The sequence below is a fragment of the Lepidothrix coronata genome, unplaced genomic scaffold, assembly GCF_001604755.1.
Source record: "Lepidothrix coronata isolate B3197 unplaced genomic scaffold, Lepidothrix_coronata-1.0 Scaffold152, whole genome shotgun sequence".
Taxonomy (NCBI): domain Eukaryota; kingdom Metazoa; phylum Chordata; class Aves; order Passeriformes; family Pipridae; genus Lepidothrix; species Lepidothrix coronata.
This window is the reverse complement of record NW_016690332.1, coordinates 2,554,134-2,575,687: the sequence shown is the minus strand read 5'-3', so window position 1 is coordinate 2,575,687 and position 21,554 is coordinate 2,554,134. Positions and strand designations below refer to the sequence as shown.

The window sequence follows — 21,554 nt, the reverse complement described above, 5'->3', positions numbered from 1 at the left end:
TCACTGGCATTTTTTTGCTCTCAATAGATAAGACAACTTTCACATGGTTCTTAACCCCATGGACAGAAGGTTTATGATTAGTGTTTATATAATCTACTATGGATGGTCTTTTTGTTGTGGCAGTTAATAGCCACTGCTGCTTATGGCATTTTCTCTGAATCTTCATCCATTTGAATATTCATCTCTGCCTTATTACGCTATGACAGTTTCATATCTATCCCTAATGACTTTTCATTGTAATAATTACAAAACGCCTGAGTAACTTTTATTTTTAAGCAATATAACTTTGAGACAAAACTGCTTGCTTTATAATTTCAGTAAAATCTGTGTTATATTATTTCTAGGAAATCATCCCTTTAGCAAAAGTCATTATTGGCAAGGCCGATACTGGATAGAGCATTGAAACAAGCAATGGTAACTATCAGTGCTGATTGTTTTCATGGAAGTGTTCTTATATTTAATTTCATTTTTGTCAAAAGAGTAAAATTTAAGAAATGGAATTCCTTATTCTAGGAAAAGTATGGTGAATGACCTGCACATATTAGTAACTCCAAGAAAATGTTAATAACAATTACCTAATGTAATCACTCTGAAATAACAATGCATGCTTTCTTTGCATCTAGACATTTAAATAAAGATTCCCCTATCATATAAATCTCAGGAAAATGTGCCTCTGTCCCTAAAAAAAGAAAATTCAGACCTTACAGAACTTTCTGAGGCAACTTTGCACCCTTAAGCATATACTTTATTTAATTGCTTTTACCTTGTGATAAATCAAAACCAGAATGCAATATTTTATTCCTTGTTTTCTGGATGTAAAGAACCCAGTGCCTAGGCCAGGTTGACTGTTAAACCAATGTCAGAATCAAACCACAGAAGAAAAACGGAAGGGGCAATAATAATGGCCTAATTTTATAATTTGATTTTGCTCTTACTAAAGTGTGGCACTCAATAAGTGTGGCATAGTGAAAGTTTATTTGACTTTAGTAATTTTCACATAAGCAGTCTAGAGTATTCGGTGTTTGGTTTGGGGTTTGTTTTAAATACTTTGTTGGCAAGTAAATAGATTTAAATATATTGGACTCTTTCCAGACCATGATCAACAGATATTTTTTACACTGACTGTAATCTTGTTTTGTACTTTTAAATTATTTATTTAATAATTTGCTGTTTGTTATTTTTTAAAACTAAATGAAGAATCAATATCAATGGCTGGCAATGCCACTAAACTGTCTTGGTTTAGGAGTAAAGTAGAGCTTTTAAACTTATTGCTACTTGTAACTGTTAAAACAATGAGTCATCTGAATGTACATTCAGGCAATTTTAATTTTTGTGTGCTACACCCCGGAAATTACCAATATTTTACGTTTTCAAACTGCATACAAACGCTGAATTTGCAATAAATATATGAAATAATTTTAATAAAATTGTCTTTTAAATGCTGAATACATAATCTAGTATTTTATAATAATATTTAACATTTAGAAATAATAAATTTCTTAATTAAGTTTTATCTGCACCTAAATAATTGACAAAATATTTTTACTTAATATAAGCAAAATAAGGGGCTTACACACACACAGAGAACTGAGAACACTGCGTTTGGGGCACTTAAAGTACTCAAGTTGCTTTCTAAATTCTCACTCAATTACTCTATATCTCTATGTTCCCAAATCCTTCCATAACACAGCACTAGCCTTGTAGTCTAATATTAGTAGATGTTTTTCTTTCCTAACCAGTTTTTATTTACATATTGGAAGGAGTTAGAGAGCAACGCAGTTTACTTTCCTTATCAGTTTTCCCACCTTCAAGTAAACACACTCAAAGTGAAAATAATTTGCTCCTCCTCTTGTGAAACTGAAACCAAAAGTAATTAAAGCATAAGTTTTTCTATCCGAAAGATATTGACAGCACTTTTACTCTGAACTTTAGTTCCATTTGAGTGGCTAAAAATAATCTTTATGAATATCAGCATTTTAAATGAAATGCAGCTCAAAGCAAGCTCAACTACAAGGAGACATCCTGTCTCATCCCACTCCCTGCCCACTGCCCACTCAGTGAATAACTAGAATCCTTAGAAATAAATTATATTTTTAACTATACTTGTATATCACCTGCATCTTCAGATTGGGTTTGCACAACAGCCTCAGAGCATATTACAATATCATCATGGTGGACAAGGAAAATACAACCTTACCCCCTTGCAGGCTTTTCATTACTTCCGTGGCACAGCAAAAGTAATAAAAAGTTTCAGCAAACTTTGTAACTGCTATACTTAAAGTAAAATTCAGGGAACTGTAGCAGGTACGCAGCACCGGGAAGTAACTGGAATCACAACTTATTGCAAGCACGAGTTTTCCATTTTCACAATAAACAGAAGGGTAACCAGTCACTCAAACATTCAGCACAGCATCTTCTCCTCACCCCACCCCTGCATGTGCTGCATGACCTCAAGGTGGAGTCTGGGGACACAGGCTCTGAGTCAGCTCAAGCCAAGGGCAAGAAGCTGTGCAGCCGCACTGCAAGTCTGTCCAGCGAGCTGATCCAGCTGCAAATTAAGCATGCAGTTTGACAGATTCTCTTTTTTTTTTTAACAGAGCTAAGTCACTGCTGCAACCATCTCCCTACATCTAACCCATTTTCTCCTCCTATCTCCCTTCAAATATGCCATATATTCCTGTTCCTTCACTTGAAGTGGCACCTCTTGGATTTCAACATTAGCCAGTCAGTAAATTGCCAGAAAACTATTTCTACAAAAGCAGCGGGCAACCTTCAGCTAGGCAAGCTTCCTTAATCAGCACTCACTTGACTCAGCAACAAAAATCGGTGTTGGTGCAAAGAAAGGAGGAAGAATGAGTGGTTTGCTGGAGAATGCAGTGATGGAAAGCAAGGCCTGCGGCACCTAAATTTGTTTAATTTGTAGAGAAGAGAGCCCTAGTACTCACAGCTGAAAGTGGACAAAGAATAGATAGTCTCCTTCCTTAACGTGTAGTATGTTTCAAACCTAAATGTTAAACATCATGCCATTCAAAGAAACATTAAGAGAAAAACTGACACAAACACTGTCAGGATACACAAATTTTTTCCCAGTGGTCTCAGGGCTTGCTCACTGAGGCTGTTCTTTCGTGGCCATCACTCAGAGGCTTAACAGCTCCAATGACCTTCCACACCTGCTTCATCATCTGGGCAAACACATGCATGGCCATGCACAGAACCAGATTGAGGAACTGCTTCAACCAAATAAACATTTTCGAGGCAGGGTTTTTTGTTTGGTTGTTTTCAATTATGCCAGATCAATTTTCCAATCCTCTTAACACATGGCCATGCTGCTGCTACGGCTCAACAGAAGGAACAGCTGAGTAATTGGAGCAAGGACCTGCTGAAGTCAATCATAAAGTGCTGCCACCCCAACACCTTCGAAGATTTAATGTAAAAGGAAGTAAAATACAACAATTATTATTTAAAAACATAACTCCATGAGTTACTATCACCCAGATAACAAACCTTAACTTACAGTCTAGTAGCTCCACATAGTGGGGTGTCTAAACACCATAGTGCTGTGCTTAAACTCTTTATACTTCAACAGCACAATCCCTTAAAAACATTCACCTACTAACACAGTTTACAGTCCCAAGGGAAGATCTGTAATGAATGAAAAGTTGGGTATTATCCAGCATTAGGATCAGAAGACTGTAGAAAAAGGAAACAAAACCTCAGTGCTTAGGAGGCCAGATTTAAGGATATTTAACTTAACTGACTAAATTAACCCAACTAGCCTTTCTGTACCGTTTTGTAGAGAAAGGGGATCAAGTCTGATGACCTTTTAGAGGAATTTCACTTAAATGGTCTAAATGGCCTTCTGGATGACTCTCATCACTGACTGCTGAGGACATCAAAAAAAATGCTGCATGCTAGTTGAATACCTCTGCAGTTAGCCCCACCAAAGTCAAACCAAACCAAAACCCAACTGAAAAGGGAGACAGGCTTGTCTGTAGCTTGTAGTTGTAGCATGGCTTCTCGCTGTAAGACCCAATTAGCCTGCTCTACTTAATTCTAAGATGTTCTGACAATATTTACTTGGGGGAAAAAAGAAAAACAAAAAAGATAAAAGGCTTTATTTTGCTTGTGCTTTGGCTCAGGGATTCAAACTTTGTCAGGGAGATGATCAAATGATTGGCAATCATCTCTGAAATACTTAGTCTGAGTGATATGCTCAATGCAAGATGTGACAGAGAAAAGAGAGAATTACATTTTTTGAGACAGTGTTCAGGTGTCCTAATGATTAGAGCCTCCATTGTTCCCCAACAACCCCTTCCTACCCATTTTTCTACAAAAGATAAACCAGTTTTAACAGATAGGCCTTTCTTCCACTACATAACCAAGTTTCAGATTCTTGCAGAAAAATAGAAAACATCCTTGCTTTACAATCAATAGACAACTAAATCCACACTGAAAGTGCCCTTTCCTGAACAACTGGATGGAGAAAGATTTTTCTGGTGGCTTGACTGCAAATGAGGGAGACAGATATTGAAAAGACATTGGGAAGGTAAAATGCAAATGTTTGACAAGAGGTACAAATTAATAGAAAGGGAGCGTTCATTTAGTGAAAAGCAGAACACAAAATTATCACATGGTTCCACAGTCAATCACCACTTTCTTCTTCCCCTTCTCCTAATTTACTATGTCTCAGTATACTTTAAGACTTTATTTAGCATATAAAGATATAAAATCCCTTTTCCCAAATTAATCACTTTTAGTCACATCTTAGTTCAAGCTTCATAAATATAAGCAAGTGTACACAAGAAAAAATAAAAAGCCAAATATAGCATTATTTTACTAATAGAAATAATAAACCCATATATACAGATATATACGTTAGAGTGATGACTCTCATTAATTCCCATTATTTATGAAAATATCCACAGCCAAAGAATATTATTTTTCTTTGACAATAAGAATGCCATAATACAGAAATTATTTTGTGTGCATGCAATGAATGGGTTTTGTTACATTTCATAGCTTTGATTAGATATATATATATATATGCACTCAAGTGTGAAGGACAAAATTCTTTAGAATAAACTAGGTTGTAATTACTTGACTAAGGACTTTAGCACTGAATAATTCAATTAATACTGAATATATTCAAATAACACACAGCAATAAACAGCTTCACATTTTACAGACCAATACCAGTATTACATTTAACTAAGATCTTCTTGTACTGAAAAAACATATCACATGCTATTTAACGACTGATACTTGTGCATCATTCCTTCCTTTTCATAAGTATCCAAAGGCACAAAGAATTAGAGCATAGCAAATTATTTTCTCTGGATAAACGGAGGAAAATAACATGGGGATAGGTATAAATGAACAGCACAGTTTCACCTGCCACTATGAGTGGATTAAAACCTAACGTTCATGGGGACATAAACCACATGATGTGCTAGTGTTCATCCTATATCCTCACTAAATCCATGTTTCATGGCATGCATAGGTAACCTCCAAAACACCATTTTATTCAATATGCTTGTTCTGCATTGCACCAGTTTCAGGGCAAAACTGAACTTAAAATCGAAATTGATCATTGTAAAGAATTGGTTTTAAAGATAACGTGTTTGAATGATTTATCTCAATACGCATTTTAAAAATATCCAATAAAAGACAACCCTGTTATTAAACCTTTACTGGTAAGAAAGTAGAGAAGCATGGTACAGTCTGCACACATGTATCCTGCTGATGAAAATAAGAGCAAGATTCCATCTTTGTATGGTTTTAAAGATTTGTGAAGTAGTAATCCTTTATATCCATTGGGTTTCTGTAGTCATGGAACATAAGCTGTCAAAATCAGCAACTGCTTGATGTACCAGCTTCCATGTTTTAACAGTCCTACAATGCTACATCTCAGAGATGCATCCTTAAATACAGTGATTTCCATCTTCTCATTCATAACTTGATATTTTGTTCTTGGGTGGTTTAAATAAATAAGCACAAATCTCAGGAGATGTGATGAATACAATGTGGGAGACAGGAAAAACAAATCAATTAAGGAGTTGCCCTGATAGAAGAGAGATGTCTCTAACGCGAGTGAAATAGAATCTGAAACACTGGTGGAACTTTTGAAACAGGAAGCTACCTTATTTGCCATTGGCATCTGGGAAAAAATTCTTTGTTGTTATTGATCGTCATTGCTCGATTACCTGGGTGAAAATACAGCTTATTCCAATGCTAATTCTCTGGAAGTCAATGTCTCTCAAAAGTCATATGATAATAAACTTGCCCTAGACTTCCATATTGCAGTGTCTTACGGAAGTTTTTTCCAAATTAAAACCAAACAGAGATCAAGTGTCCTTTACTCTCCCACTCAACACAGTCCCTTTTGTACAATCAAATCCAAACATGAAGTACATAACACTAAGCATATGAACCACACAAAGGAAAGAACATATTTGAAAACAACTCGTAAGCTGGGCTTTAACCTTCTCTAGCCACATACATATACTATAAAAAACCTGATGTGCACCAGCAGTTTAAATTTTATCTTTGAAACTTCTGACCTTGCAAAATCAGAAGTGAAAATTGATTGACTACTCTAAAACTGCACTCATTTCTGTTGCCCTTGGGAATGCTTGGACATCTAGTTACTCCTTCAGCTGCAAAGGAGGGTGGCGAGCTGGGGAAGATGTACAGCAACCCTTTCAGGAGGCATTAGAAACTGTTTAGCTGGAAATGCTCACAGTTGAGTTGTTTTGAATATTTCTATATAGAACAACTATATTTATGATCTAATTCCACAGAAAAATACAGAACAAAAGCTCAAGATTCTCAGTCTGATGCAAACATAATTCCTTTTACTTTATGTTTCTCTGTTCTTAGAAAGCACTATTAATCCAAGATCAAGTTTGGTCCTTATCTGTGACCCAAACAAAGTGTCAGCCTTGAAAACATTAGTGGTCACCTAAGAGTTATGGTATAGAGTTACTATATGGCAAAAAGCCTAAAGAGAAGAAAAAACCAGGTTTTTTCTGTTTTCAGAAGTTTTTCATCAATCTTCCTAATTTTATATATTTTACTCCAGTACAGTCTACTATGGTTTATACTTACACTCACAAAACAGTACTAATTTCAAATAATGATACTAATTCCTAGAATTATTATTACAAGTGCTATGACAATTTGTTTTATTCTCTGGGCATATTCCTCTTTCCAAATTTTCTAGACTACGAGTCTACTCACACAAAGCTGGTAGCTAGACCTTTTTTTGGGATGGAATCCTTAAGCACATTAAATCTCCACTGAAGACTGCAGGCATCTGGAGTGTACACTGCTGATGTTTTTAGGTTTCACACAGAGTTAGTGTTTCTGTTCTGTTTGATCACATAAGCTAACAACCTCCTCTTGAAAAATTTAAGTACAAATTAATAGAGTTCAGTAACACCAATGTATTCTGTGGTTATGACTCAGAAAATACCTATACAAATGCCTTAAACTCCAATAACTGAAGAAGACCCCTGTGAGTGTTTAGAAATATTGTCCAAAGAGAAAATGATGAAAGTTTAGCCCAAGGAACAATTGTGCTAACACGACTGAGCAACCCGGCAATCACATCGTTCTCCTTACACCACACCCTGCCAGGATCAACAGAAATGGGCACGGAATGGCTCCATCCACAGATGTGCCCCTGCCTTTCCCCGAGCCTGCAGCCGCAACCCTCTGGCAGATATGCACAGGGAACGAAGGTGGGCTATGAACAGCTGGGCAGCTCAGGTCATGCTGCTGGCATTTTATAACCAAGGCTGAAATCTGCCTTCTCCCAACAAAACCAGCCATGAAAGCTCCCAATGACTATTGCTGTGTCACGTTTCCCACTTTTTCCTCTACAGTAAGACATTATGGACCTGTCATAGGAATCAGGAAGCTGAACTGGGTGGATCTTTTGTGTAAGAACCTATAGTCTTACATTCTCATTATTTCGTTTTAGATACAATCCCAGGTCTGTTAGTTTTAACCTTGTGAGTAACCTAACCACTAAAGCAAAGTGGAAGAGTTACACTGCACTAGTAGGAGCTATGTTTTATACACACATATAACTGGGGAAAATACGGTGTTGAAATCAAAACACAACAAACTAGCATGATTTAACAACTAGCCAAACTATAATCCAGCTAATTTTCACAAATTTACTTTGAATTGCTTTGCATCCCTCATGTATCTAGTTATTGATAACAAAAATGTTATCAATATCCTGATGATGTTTCATTGAAGAACTGCATTTAATGGAAAAAACTTCAAAAGCTACAGACGCATTTAATGGAAAAAACTTCAAAAGCTACAGACGTCTGACTGAGTAGAACATTCAACACATCACAGTCAGGAAAGTATTTTGGAGTTAAGGTATATCCGTTTCAACACTCTTAAGAATGGACCCCACTGGTTCCCCTACATACATATTTACAAAATGTACATCTAATATTTTTCTGTGATAAATACATCATAACATACTTCCCACAACTTGCTTTAAATTGACATCTTCAGACTAAAGCCAAATTCCCTAAACCAAGAAAATTTCCATAAACCAGTATTCTACAGGAAGTGGAGATGCTTAGAGAAGTATTTAAATGTCTCTGCAAAATTAAAATCACAAAGTCACTTAAAAAAAAAATGTATTCTTCCTTCCCTATCAATCTAGGATATTAAAAAAAAAAACTCTGGATGTTGATTTTTCAGGTGCTACTATGACAATCAGACTGAGCATTAACACCTAATTTCCTTAAAAGGAGTGAAACCTTCAGAAACTGTGGGGGCAGAAGAGTTAGAAAGGCACAACTACAAATGTGGTTAGGCCACTTAAAACACATACCTTATCTTTCCCCACAAAAGAAATGAAACAAACAAACCCTCAGACATAACACGGCCAAGAAGGAAGATTTGATCAGAGCTATACTAATTTATTTTATGTACTGTGATTACAAAATGTGAAGCCTCACTAAGGAATCACAACAAAACTATGTTACAGTAGTTTCATTATTAAATATAACTAATAGACAGTTAAAAGATAATTAGAAAATAGTTGCTTTATTTTGCAGCTAATGCTACCAAAGTGGCTTCAAAATAATTTAAAAATGGAAATCTATGATTTAAAAATGGTTTTTAATCCATATCCATTCTATGTATTCATATATATTCATAGGTGCCTTGAAAAATATCTACCACAGGTCACCATTAAGGGACACACGTAAATCTTCTGAGGATGTTTATGAAAACAGTATATTCTTCCCTTAATAGTGTACTAAGCTGGTAACATGCTAATTTTCTTTTCCTCTAAGTAATACAGAGAGAGGTTCAAAGAAAGGGTTTCAAAGAACACAAAATTCTTGTGTGTAAATATTAAAAGTCCATCAAAAATTAGAAAAATAAAAGCTCTTCTAAGAAGGATATCACAGCTTTGGAAAATACAATTGAAAATGAAAAATACAGAACTTTTAAAGTATTTTCTAGTCTAACAATAGACTGTCAGAGAAAGCACATGGTATGTTTAATATGTAAATTATAAATGTTTTACTCTAAGATTAAAAAAAATAATCAAGCCTGTACTTCTTGAACAATAAAGTTATCTATCACGTCATCAAAAACCTCAAAGGCACAGAAATGAACAGGGAGTGACTTGAGCATCCCTTTTAACCCCGCAAACACAGTTTGTGGAGCTCCAACAGATACATAAAAACAATAAACTGCGCAGTAAGAGCAGATTTGGAATTTACTACAGAAGAATAAGAGTGGCATTACAGGCCTGCATATCTGTTACATCCATCAGATCTGCACATCCAGTTATCACATATTTAAGAAGTCATTCTGGTTGAATAAGATGAAAGCATAACTGTTAGTAAATTGTTTTTTCTACCACTTTGGCACAGGTCAGAAATGCTGCAGCAGTCAGGAAGAAATGAAGCTGCACCTACTGAGAAGGCTGAAAGGGACACAGCACCACTGATGCTGTTCCAGCTATGCCAACTTTCCTGAGGAACAAGGGGCTGTGGTGTGTCTCATTAAGTCCTTTGTGTCCGATAATTCATCCTCATTCAAGAGCTACTGAACATCAGCATAGTGCAAGAAACCTTCTGTGATAGTAGTCTTGCAAGTTGGAAGTAATTATTCTGTAACTCTAAATGTAACCGGCACCACAGCAGTAAATCTCTGATTGACCAAAAAACTCAAGAAATTAAATCACAGTAAAAGCAAGGGACTGTGAAGGTAAGAATTATCCGAGCTTTACATGCTTTATGGATGGTGCATCTCTCCCCGTTTCCCACCTCCTCTGCCTCCCATCTTTTTTTTTCTGTGATGGACATGGGCAATTCAAAGTAAGTTACACAGAAAAAAATTAAAAACATGTATTTTCTCAATATACCTATTTTGTACATGTAGGTACAAATGAGTTTCATGCATAAAAACTGCTAAAACATCTCTATCTGTGAACCACTTGCAGTTCTACACAAGATACAGGCAGAAGTTCATTCCTTTGCACACGTGTGTTTGAACTCACTCTGGGAGCAGCCTAGAGCCTTGCCAGGCCAGTGGCACTGCAGAGGGCAGAGCACACTGGAGGAAATCCCAGGGGGAGCTCAGGCATTCCCCCTGTGGCAGCAGCAGAAGACAGGGCACCAGACCTTCTCAATTTTGTCCAGAGCTCTGGGGTTAACTCAAGCTGGCGAAAAGCAGCCTGGCAAGGGACATGGAAAAGTCAAGCTTCTTGCACTAAATACGATGGCTCCATTTCTGCAGTGCTCTTGCATTCGTGATCTGGTTTAAAGAAGTGAAAGTCACCAATGGGGGAAGAACAGCTAATCCTCAATTCTATTTTAAGTCAGATGTATAGTTCCTAAGGGGTGAAAGCAATACAAACAGGTCTAATGTAAATTCCTAGTCTTGTTTAGTTGGGTAGGGTCAGTCAAGCAAGTCTTAGTCTTTTACCTTGCCTGAAACAAGCAGTAACATTTGCACCACTTGTCAAAATAAAATTGCAAAAACTCAGGCATTACATCTCAATGACTATAAGACCTCCTTTATGAACAAGATCTTTAACCAAGATCTTGGGAATCAGCACATCAGAGACAAGCAGCAGAAGACAGATCCCAAGACAATTTGGACTTCCTGCAAGACAGGTTGAATTAAAAAAAAACCATTTCAATGAGGAAAAAAACCAGCTATTGCCCAAACAGCCAATTCTAATTTGCTGTTAATAGCAATTTTTCATCAAATAGCTATAAGAAATTACAACAAACTCCAAGTTGTGTACCATAGATAATGGATTTACCCTTTCAGTTAACTTAAGCAAAACAAATGTTTAAACTTCCCAGTAAACGCACACAAAACATGAAGGTTCGATTGCTGCAGTGTTACTAGGGCTGTGAGAGAAAAGCTGGGTTTAAGTGGGTAACTCCCATGCAGTATCAAATTTTCAGCAAAATGACAGCATTTCTCCTCCAATTTTCTACACTCTATTATTTAAAAAACTAGCCTAGTAGATGAAGAACAGCCCACAGGACCACTTTTTTTGACTTGTGGCCGCTACCGTATACACAAAATTTAAATTTTCTTGGAATACGTGTCTTTGGGTCTTACTTATTAGGTGATTAAACCTGACATATAGCTTAGTGCAAGGCCATAGAACTTCAGGCAGTTGCTCCTTAAATTTCTTTCAGTTTGTAATTTCGCTGTATCTGTATAATTTAATGTCAAAGGCCTTAGTTCTAAAAATAAAACCAAAAATACTGAATCATCATTGGAAGTGAAGAATCACCTTGAGAATACCAGACACCAGGATGAAAAAAATGCATATGTATTTTGCAAGACACTTGAAGAATTAAAAAAAAAAAAAAAAGACATTTTCCGTTACATAAAACATACAAAAATGTGTAATTTTGAACTACAGGACTTCAAGTTATGTTAACCTGTAATATTTTCATGGAACAGGCATCAATGCATAGGTGTACTTGCAAAGTTCACACAAACTGTTTTGCTTACTTCTGGTAAAACCCAGTAAAAATGTTGTGATATGACTAGCAATCATGGCCCAAGCCAAACTATGGTTACATAAATTAAACCAATGGGCCATTTATACCATCACCTGTACCAGTAATCCTCAGAGGAAAGATAGAAACACTTGGCACTTTAACTAGATACAATGCCCACAGACAGAGAACTTTGATACATTTCCACCACATCTAATACAAAAAAAAGTTAATAAATTTTATGAGAAAGAGACTCTTCGAAACACAGCACAGAGTTACTAGTTGTCTACCAGATGCCATTTGGTACGTCTGACCTTCTGGCCAACACACAGTTGTCCTGGAGAGCACTTGTATGGAATCATTTCCACATTTCATCAAACAAACTTGTCATGCCAACCACAACTCAGAATGACTTCAATCCCAGACATCACTACAAGACTTTGCCAAAGGAGGTCAAGGGATTTGACTGCAGTGAGAGCAAATATAGTTTGCTTTCAAAATAACCTTCTAAATGAGGTGGATACCCTACTTCTAATTACTCCAGAGAAGATAAGGAGAATAATCAACACAATTTCAACTGGTGGGAAACAGACACTAAACGAAAGTTGTCACAGTGAAAAAGAAAGTAGCCCTCCTATTCACCCAAAGGGATGTACAAAGGACTTTCCAGAAACCACAGCAACACAGATACGAAGAGAGATGCCCTAAGATGTCAATCCCTATTGAAAAAACTTGTGGAAATCCAAATACAATGGCACCTTTTCTTATGTTTACCTATCTTGTTCACCAGTTTCTCCATGTCTGTCCACCTCACTAAGAAACAAATTGTCACTTGAAGAATCAAACTTACAAACAGAAAAACTATGCTATTCGCCTCATAGGCCTCATAGGCTGGAAACATTACCAATTGTTTCATTTTCCATATAGAAAAAAGAGTCTCTTATAATTTTTCTCAATAAAGTTCCATATTTTCTTCAGATCTTCTACCCTCTCAAAAAAAAAAAAAAAAAAAGGCAGGTAGTCATTACCACAACCTCTCCTGTGTGCTCAGGAACACATGACATGGAGGATATACAGCCCAGGAACAAACAGCATAGAGGATATACAGTCAGACCAACAGTCATCCTTCCAGCCTGTTCATATATTTCAAGGGCTCGATCTTTGAATTCCAAATCACTGGCCTACATAGAGATCAGCTCCCTCTCTCCAGAGATGATATCCAGAGTAAAAATAATCCCACAAACAAATGAATCCTTAAAAAAACACCCCAAAACCAAAAAACTTACCTTCATTTTTTTTATAAGAGGAAGTTTTATTTGTATTTTGGAAGAACCATGACACATATCAGCAGGAGGAGCTGGCATTCATACTTAGACTAATAATTGCAAATAGATTATACATTTTTTTTGATCAAGACACCAGATCCAGATTCAGAAGGAAAAACATAACAAATGGCACTGGATTTCAAACACCAGATTCAAAGACTATTGTATGGCATGAACTATAAAGAAAATAGTCATGAAACAGAAATAAAGACCCAGTCAATACCCTGGGCAGTTCACATAACAGTTTAAATTACTAAATAGTTAACATTTCACATTATTAACCTGCAGCTATGTCCTTCCCAAATTAGTGCTCACTACATTTGAATTATTTATTATTTTATGATTTTTCAAACATGGCTAGAAAATTCATCATAAGACAAAACTTGTCAAAAACGAGCAATCTAGAAAAAAAAGACACCTTGACCACATCCTAGTCCAAAAGCATTAACAACTTCGGCATCTCAATCAAACTTTGCACTTACACGATTCAAGAACGTGTCTCATTTTTAAAATTAAAGAAGTAGTTTATCTCTTCAGGTGGTTTGCAAAAGAGGATTTTGCCCAATAGCCATCACACACCACATGCCAAGTGAGGACGGCCATGCTCGACAGACGACTGAGACTTTCATACAAGTCAACATTTTGAAAACAACTTAAGACAATCAAGAAGAGTCATGCACAATGCTCACTCAACTTCAGTCCAATGCCCAGCAAATAGAGCATTCTGGTCATTTCTTTATGCCTGTTGAAACCAATATCCTATTGTCCATCTTTGATCAAACACAGCAACACACTAAGAGCAAGTACTGGTCACATCAGAGTCTATGGGCCAAACTCCACAAACCCAACAGAAGTTTTTCCAAAGTCAAAGCAAGTTTTTGGCAATCCCTTCGGATGCAGAGTGGTCTCTAAATTTCTCTCCTACTTCCAGGGATGATCCCTTCAAGATCGGCTTAAGCCACATTATGAGGATGGGGAAACTTGCCAAAGCAATTAACTATGATTTATCTGTCTTGGGAATACAGGCCTTCAGTCTTCTTTCTAGTCTATCAGTTCAGCACCTCTGCTTGGCAGTCAACTTGCTTCGAACATAAGCCCACCAGGGGCACCTTTCACTGGCATGTAACTCCATTAACGAGAGATACATGTGCACCAACAGTACAGTAAGACATCTTCTGTCAAGTGTCCTGAAGGCTGTCTGTTCTCTCTTTGACCTTAGAATTCCAGCCTCTGGATATATATTTTTTTTTAATAGATCACTGCCTCGATGCATATTAACTACAAGATAAGACCATTTTTGGTTTTGAGTGGCCACTTCTTTACCTAAAAGGCAAGAACGGTTCCAAAACAACAACAGCTTTTCACTCCCAGGGATGACTTCTTGTAAAAATAAAAACAAGGAAGTTCAATCCAAGAGAACCATGATGCTTTTCAATCAAGGGCAAGGATGTGAAATTGCCACACATAAGACAGGAAATTCAAAGTTAGGCTGTCACCTCGCTCCGTTCTTCACCCCAAAACCTTCCTCTCCCGTCAGCACACCCCCTGACCACCTCCCGAGCGACGAGTGAGGGATGGCGTGTCAGAGCCTTAACTTTCAATCTTTTTGGGGCTTCCCTTGCAACCTCAACCGTATGGTTGGAGCACGAAGAGCCGAGTTTAAATTTTAATATTTTGCATCGCCGCAGCTTGCTGCACGGCCAAGGGACACGATGGTGGCACGGGACCTTGGTACAGACACAAACCCAAGAGGAGAGACCCTCAGCCCTCCCCCCCCCGCCCCAAACCCCCCCTGGGCCGGACAGAGGCAATAACTCGGCTTTGCACACATTTTTGCACAGCGCCGGGCTCGCACTCCGGCGTGCTCGCCCTCCGGCGTGCTCGCCGCCGGGGCTGTCAGCGCCGCTCGCCCCATCCAGCACCCCCTCTGCTCCTGCTGGACTCAAAGTGTTGTGTGAACGTGGGGAGAGCGAGGGGGGAGGGCGGGGGGGGCAGTGCAGGCCACGGTAACACTTTGCCGTCTCCTCCTTTCAGTCACATTTCCGTCCTCCTCCCGCAAAACTGGGGAGGGCAGGGGGGGCGGGGGGCCAGGCTGGGCACACACGCAGGCGCCGGGCCCAGCGCGAAGGGGCAGCACCCGCCGCAAGAGTGGGTGACAAGCCCGGCGGCGCTCCCGGGGAGCAACAAAAAGGCTCCCGAGCGGGGTGGGGTGGGGTGCGGTGGCCGGCGGGGCCGGGGGCAGGGCCGGCGGGGATCGGGGGCTCTTACCTCGTAGAGTTCCTCGGAAGCCATGCTGGGGGAGCCCTCACAAGGTGGAGTTGGGTGCTGGTTTGGAAATACTTTTGTTTCAGTTGGTGTCCGTTTGGCCTCCTCCTCCCCTTCTGCCTCCTCGTCTTCTTCTTCTTCTTTTTCTTCTTCTTCTCCTCCTCCCTCTCCCTCCTCCTCCTCTTTCCCCCCTCCTCCTCCTCCTCCTTTTCCTCCTCCTCCTCTTCTTCTTCTTCTTCCTCCTCCTCCCTGCGCGTCTCTCTCCAGCGCAACTAGCAGCTCCGCTCGTTAAATGCCAGTGAGGTGCTACTGCTGGTGCTGCTGCTGCTGCCGCTGCTGCTGCTGCTGCTGCTGGCGGCGGCGGCGGCGGCGGCGGCGGCGGCGGCGGCGGGGGGGGTGCGCGCACGGCAGCTGCGCAACTCGCTCGCTCTCCCCGCTCGCCCTCGCACAGCCCGGCGCGCACGCACAACGCGCGCCCCCGCGCACACACACAACGCGCGCCCCCGCGCACGCCCTGGCCCGCGCGCCCCCGCGCACACCCTCACACGCGCGCTCGCGTTCCCCCCCCCCCCCCCGCACCCCTCCGGCCGGCCCCGGCTACGCTCGCTCGCTCCCTCCCCAGGAACACTAATCGAGCGCAGAGAGGCAGCGCCACACGCAACCACCACTCTCCGCCCCGCCGGCTCCACCAGCCGCCCCCCCCCGCCCGGCACCATCCTCCTCCTCCTCCTCCTCCGGTCCTTCCTCCCCGCGCCGGCTTTGATCTCCCATTGTCTGCTCAGCTGAGCCCGGCGGCGCGCGGGGGGGCGGCGGGGGCGCGCTCCCGCCCGGGGCCGCGCCCGGGAAACCGCGCTGGGGGGTGGGGGGTGTCCGCGGGACGGACGCGGAGTTTGGAGAAAGGGGGAGCTTGAGGGGGTGGTGTTGGGACGACATGGGGCCCCACGCACGTGCGTCGCTTCCCCGAGCACCCCCCCTCCCCCAAGTGCTCGTCCCTGCCCGACCCTCCGGGCTCCACTCGTCCGTGGGCTCCACCGTCTCCCAACCCATCGCCCTACTGCGGTGCCATATGTGCGAGCAACGCCGTATCGCGAATGCACGCGTTTCTTTCCCGTCCGAACTCCCTTGGTTGGATGCCTTCGCCGTAAAATAAACTAAGCAGCCCTCGAGGGTCGCTGCCAACGGCAGATACGTGCCTTCCATCTCCCGACTGACCGCGTTTGCCAAAACGGGAAGGCCCTGCTGAGGCCTCCCTGGTACGATGAGTCAACAGAAAGTCCATGAGCTGTTTGTTGACTTTCTTATGGGTCCAGCACTCATTACACCCCTCAATGTTCTCATGCTCTTGTCACCTCTTTCATCTGGTGGTAGTGCTTCGCAGGAATTTGTATCATCTGGGGGTGCTTCACAGGAATTTGTGCACGTGAGGGGCTGCGGAGCAAACCCTTACCTTGGTGAATTGGAGGCATTGCTGTGCAAAGGTAGATGTGAAGAGTTACTTCTTCAGGAGCAAACTCTTCAAGACAGAGCTTCTTATCTCAAAAGGGCTGAAGGATGGGACAAACCCAGTGTCAGGACAGGAATGCCGCACCTGTGTGTTCTGCCATACTTAGGCATCCAGGGAGCCATACTCTGCCACAGAACAGCACAAGTTAAAGCAGAGTTCATCATATTCGTTTAATCAGCCAACCCAATGGGTCAACTAAATTTTGATCAAGTTGCCTTTTGTGTGTGTGTGTGTGTGTGTGTGTCAAAGGCTTTCAGAAGTGTTTCTGGAAAACTGAGAAATTCCTCAATGTTCTACTTTGACGGACAAGTTTAAGACTATTGTCCAGCAGATACCCATTCAGAAAATGTTGATCCATTTGTGGGCTTTGGATGATTTATGTAGAAAGATCTAGAGATTCCCTTCTCAGGCTTGATTAATATGCCCATTCTTTATGAGAAATATGTTGATGTCTCCCAGGTCAACATCCTTCATCTGGGTAACTGAAATTCTGGTACTAGACTTCCAGATGGACCTCATTTGTGCAGATAAAATATCTAAGAACTTTCATACTTTTCATATTTTCCCAATCTTCTAACTAGTCTATGAAAAGGTATTTAAACCACTTCTTGAGGTGTTCAAGGGCTAGGCCTAATCTAAGTGGTAAAAAAGGGGGTCGTTCAGTGACAGTAACAGGGTCACTGATGGAAGTAGGGGCCTACATATGATCTAGTAACTCTGTGACTGCCTTTTGGAGGTGAGCATTTAATTGCTATTTCTAAGAGGGCTGAATCCTTTTTGAGCTGTACACAGCGTAACATCACTGTTGTAGCCACCCTTTGAAGGACAGTCTTTGAAAGTAATCTGTACTCATGCTATAGCAAAGAGATGGCAGCAGCGATTGCTGCAGATGTTACTTTGCTTGCAAGGCATAAAACTACAACATCTTAATCTGTACTAAGGGTCTCACCATTGTAGTAAACCAGGTCTTAGGTGTTTTGATTTTCTGGATGACTAAAAAGAAACAGTTCATCAGTATTGCTCCAGTTTTAGTATTTCAAGGAAAGAGCCAAAGCTCAAAGTTATTATTAGTTTTTAATGTTCTGACCACACTTCACAATTCATCTTCAGTGAAAGAATTTCTTTTTTTACACATATTCATTTCTTGCATTGCCATTAATTCTTCCTTGCCTTCTAACCTTTTCTGCTTGTTGCTTTATAAGACTTTTCAGAGAATCAGTCATACTATTCAAAAATGCCATGTGATAGTGCTATGGTTCAAGCATCTGAGAGGTTGCCAGGCTTTGTGACTGATGTCCAGATTTTGCAGTTAGATTTTGCTGTACTAAGTTTCCTGTTAGCTTGCTCTTACCTTGCTTTCTCTAGAAAAAGAATCAAATTGTCCAAAGTTTGCATGGTGAATTGTCTAAATCACCCTTTCTTATTTCTAGAGGTACTTCACAAGTTCCTCGCTGGAGGCAGGATGTGTCAATTTCTAACAATATTTTGTTTGTTGAAACCAACCTTACTGCCAACTTCCTAAATGGCTTTCCTAACATTCCATGGAAGTGTTTCCAGTAGAAACGTTGTATGGAATGCAGTAATGGAGCAGTCTAAGAAGACTGGAAAGCCAGGCCAGTTTGAGTTCTGACAGTGATAGCAAATGTTTTCAGACATGGTTGAGCAGCATTAGATAATCCAGCTTTGGAAAGTACCAGACAATGTCAGCCAAGCAGGAAGTTTTACCATATGCCTACAGAGCTTCCAGTTTGAAGTGGACTATTGACTTAGTAGCACTCCTGGTAAAGTCAGGAGGGCAGTTGTTCTGTTTAGCAGAATAAAGAATGTTCTAATTTATGGGCAAAGTACAGGTCATGGAATCAAATTCATTTGAAAGGTCAACTCCATTTTGACCTCACTGTGTGCCACTGTAATGTCTATAAGGATCTTCATAGGTGGTGGAATAGCTGAATTTGAAATAGTTATGGTGATAGACGTACCTACCTGAAAGTTCACGGTACTGAAAATATCCAAGAGGTCTGTATTAGATGGGAACAGGTCTACATCTCTAGGATTTCCTCTAACCCAGGGATCACAGCTGTATTTGATATGCAGAGGTTTATCCACAAGATCGTAACTCTTGATAATGAAGTGACTATCAGTAACTTATGTTTGTTCATATTAAGATGATTATCTGCCTTTTAGTATTTGGGAGTAGGGCTTGGAAATGAACCATTTAGTCGCTGAGATACAGTCAGTGATTGGCTAAAGGATTTCAAAAGGTGAGACTGATAGGGCTAAATGGGATAGTTACACTGTAGGCATTAACACCTGATCAAATGATCCTATGCTACTTTTTCACAGTCAACAAAAAGATAGCAGTGACTGGAATTCACAGCACATCTTCATCTCATTCACAGCACAGCTTCATCTTATCCTAAAGCAGATGCCTATGTCTGATCAGATGAATCAAAGTCTACATTTGATTTATTTTGTTGACTGTTGACTTTTTTTTTGCTGATCAGAGGTATGTCACCTTTTCTACAACTGCCTAAAGAAAGGTAAGATTGATCTAACTCATGTTTCTATAATCCAGGCTTTCTTAATCTAAGACAACTGATTAGTTTAATACTCCATACTGGCCCAATTATGTTGACAGTTTAGATATGAAATACCTTTGCATCTATAGATATGAATATCCCTTTGCATCTAGTATTTTTTCTTTCCTATTTTGATCCTATGCTCATTTTCCCCCTTGTTAACTCCTGGGACATGGCTCACCCTTGCAATCTGCTATTTTCTGTAAATTCTGTTCCTCTTAGTTTCCTCACCTCTTCCTCATCTCCATCTCAGTCTGTCATCTTCTAAGTGGTCTGAGATGTTTAAGTTAAAGTGGAGAAACAAAAATGCTAGAAAAAGGCATTTCTCGCAAAGTGTCCTTCGAACACAGAGATGAGAGTTATGTTTTCTGTTTTGTAGTGGGTGCAGTTTCAAGAGAGGTCGTTTCAGGCATAAAAAAAGGGGTTAGTTCTGTGACACACTGTTGTGGTTTAGGAACAGTACTCCCCAGTTCAGTGCCCACACTGAGACTTTCCAAACCATGAGCAGCTCTCTCTCACTCCCCTATTTTCCCCTCCCAGTCCCTGCTGTCGTGGGATGGGGAGGAGAATTGGAGGCACAAAAGGCAAAGATCACAAGTTGAGTTAAGAACAATTTACTAGAAACAGCAATGAGATAAGGAACAGTAACAGCTACAATACTAATGGAGAGTATAAGAAAAGAAACAATTCACATAAAAAAAAAAGATAGACAATAGCAGCTGGCTCCCTCCTCCACGTTTTCTTGACTGGAAGGAACCCCTTCTCTCTGGAAGAGAGTCCATTTTTCCCCTGCCCTGGGCAATGATGTGAAGTGGTATAGAATAACTTCTGGGTCCTAGCCATGCTCCCTCCCAGCTACTGGAAAAAATTAACCCTGTCCTACCAGGAACCAGGACACACACTGAGGAAAGTGGGATCACTTGAAGGAACAACTGTTAAACAAGATTCTTTATGTGAAAGTCTAGAAAAGAAGACCCCCTAATTCTTCAAACTACTAAGGCTTACTTTCACTGATCTGCAAAACACTGACTTCTAGATTAGATTAAGACAGTAACACAAGATTAAATAACTGAAGAAAGAAATGGTAATTATGCTTAGAGTAATTGTGCTCAGAGTAAGAGATTCTTAATAATTTTTGTGGACTGATGTCATATCTAGCTCTAAGCTTTCAAAGAATGTTGTCAGATACACCACTGTTTCCTTGTGGACTTCAATAATAGATTCAATGTAATAATTTTTTTAAGAACAATTAAGTTTACTTCACAATGTGCCAATGAAATAAGAGGGTTTTTTGTTATCCATCCTCTACTCATGTAGAACTGAGACCTAAAATTACCGTAAATATTGTCAGAGTTGTCCACTGACTTCTGCTGTTCAATTAAAGAGAGCCAGATTTAAGAACCTAAGAGAATATAGTACTATTTATTTTTAATGTAGTTTCTTATTGATATTTGTTATAGGTGTAAATACTAGATGCTTTTGTACCTCCAGATGGGTACCCAACATCTTCAATCGAATTTCCAAAGATATATTTAGAAGCCATCCCTGACTACTATGTTTTAATGGCTTGCTCAGTATTAAATGGAGCTTTATGATAGAATTAGGGCTAAATTATAATCTCATGGGGAAAAATGCAAGTTTTAATCTACAGGATCTGCTTTTCTCTGCATTCATTCTCTTGCCTCTTTCACTACTCACTAGTTTTAGTTCTGCAACACTTGAAACTGGAATCTTAAATACAGCAGCTTCCATCAGTACACAGAAACGGAGATAGATAGCTGTGACTATGGGCGCTGTGAAGTCAATGCTAACAGAAATGCGATTAATATCTCTTTACATCCCTTGTAAGTCTACGTATGTGCTACAC

At 40.1% G+C, this 21,554-nt stretch overlaps 1 protein-coding gene across 1 annotated transcript in view; it reads right to left on the bottom strand.

Moving 5' to 3' along the window:
- LOC108504091 (chromodomain Y-like protein) overlaps window positions 1-15,799 on the bottom strand; it is an 82,640-nt gene extending 66,841 nt beyond the window's left edge. The window contains exon 1 of the mRNA XM_017828715.1: window positions 15,608-15,799. Within this exon, the coding sequence (XP_017684204.1) occupies window positions 15,608-15,631 (24 nt within the window). The 5' untranslated portion in view covers window positions 15,632-15,799. The remainder of the gene's footprint in view (window positions 1-15,607) is intronic.
- Between the last annotated feature and the right edge of the window lie 5,755 nt (window positions 15,800-21,554).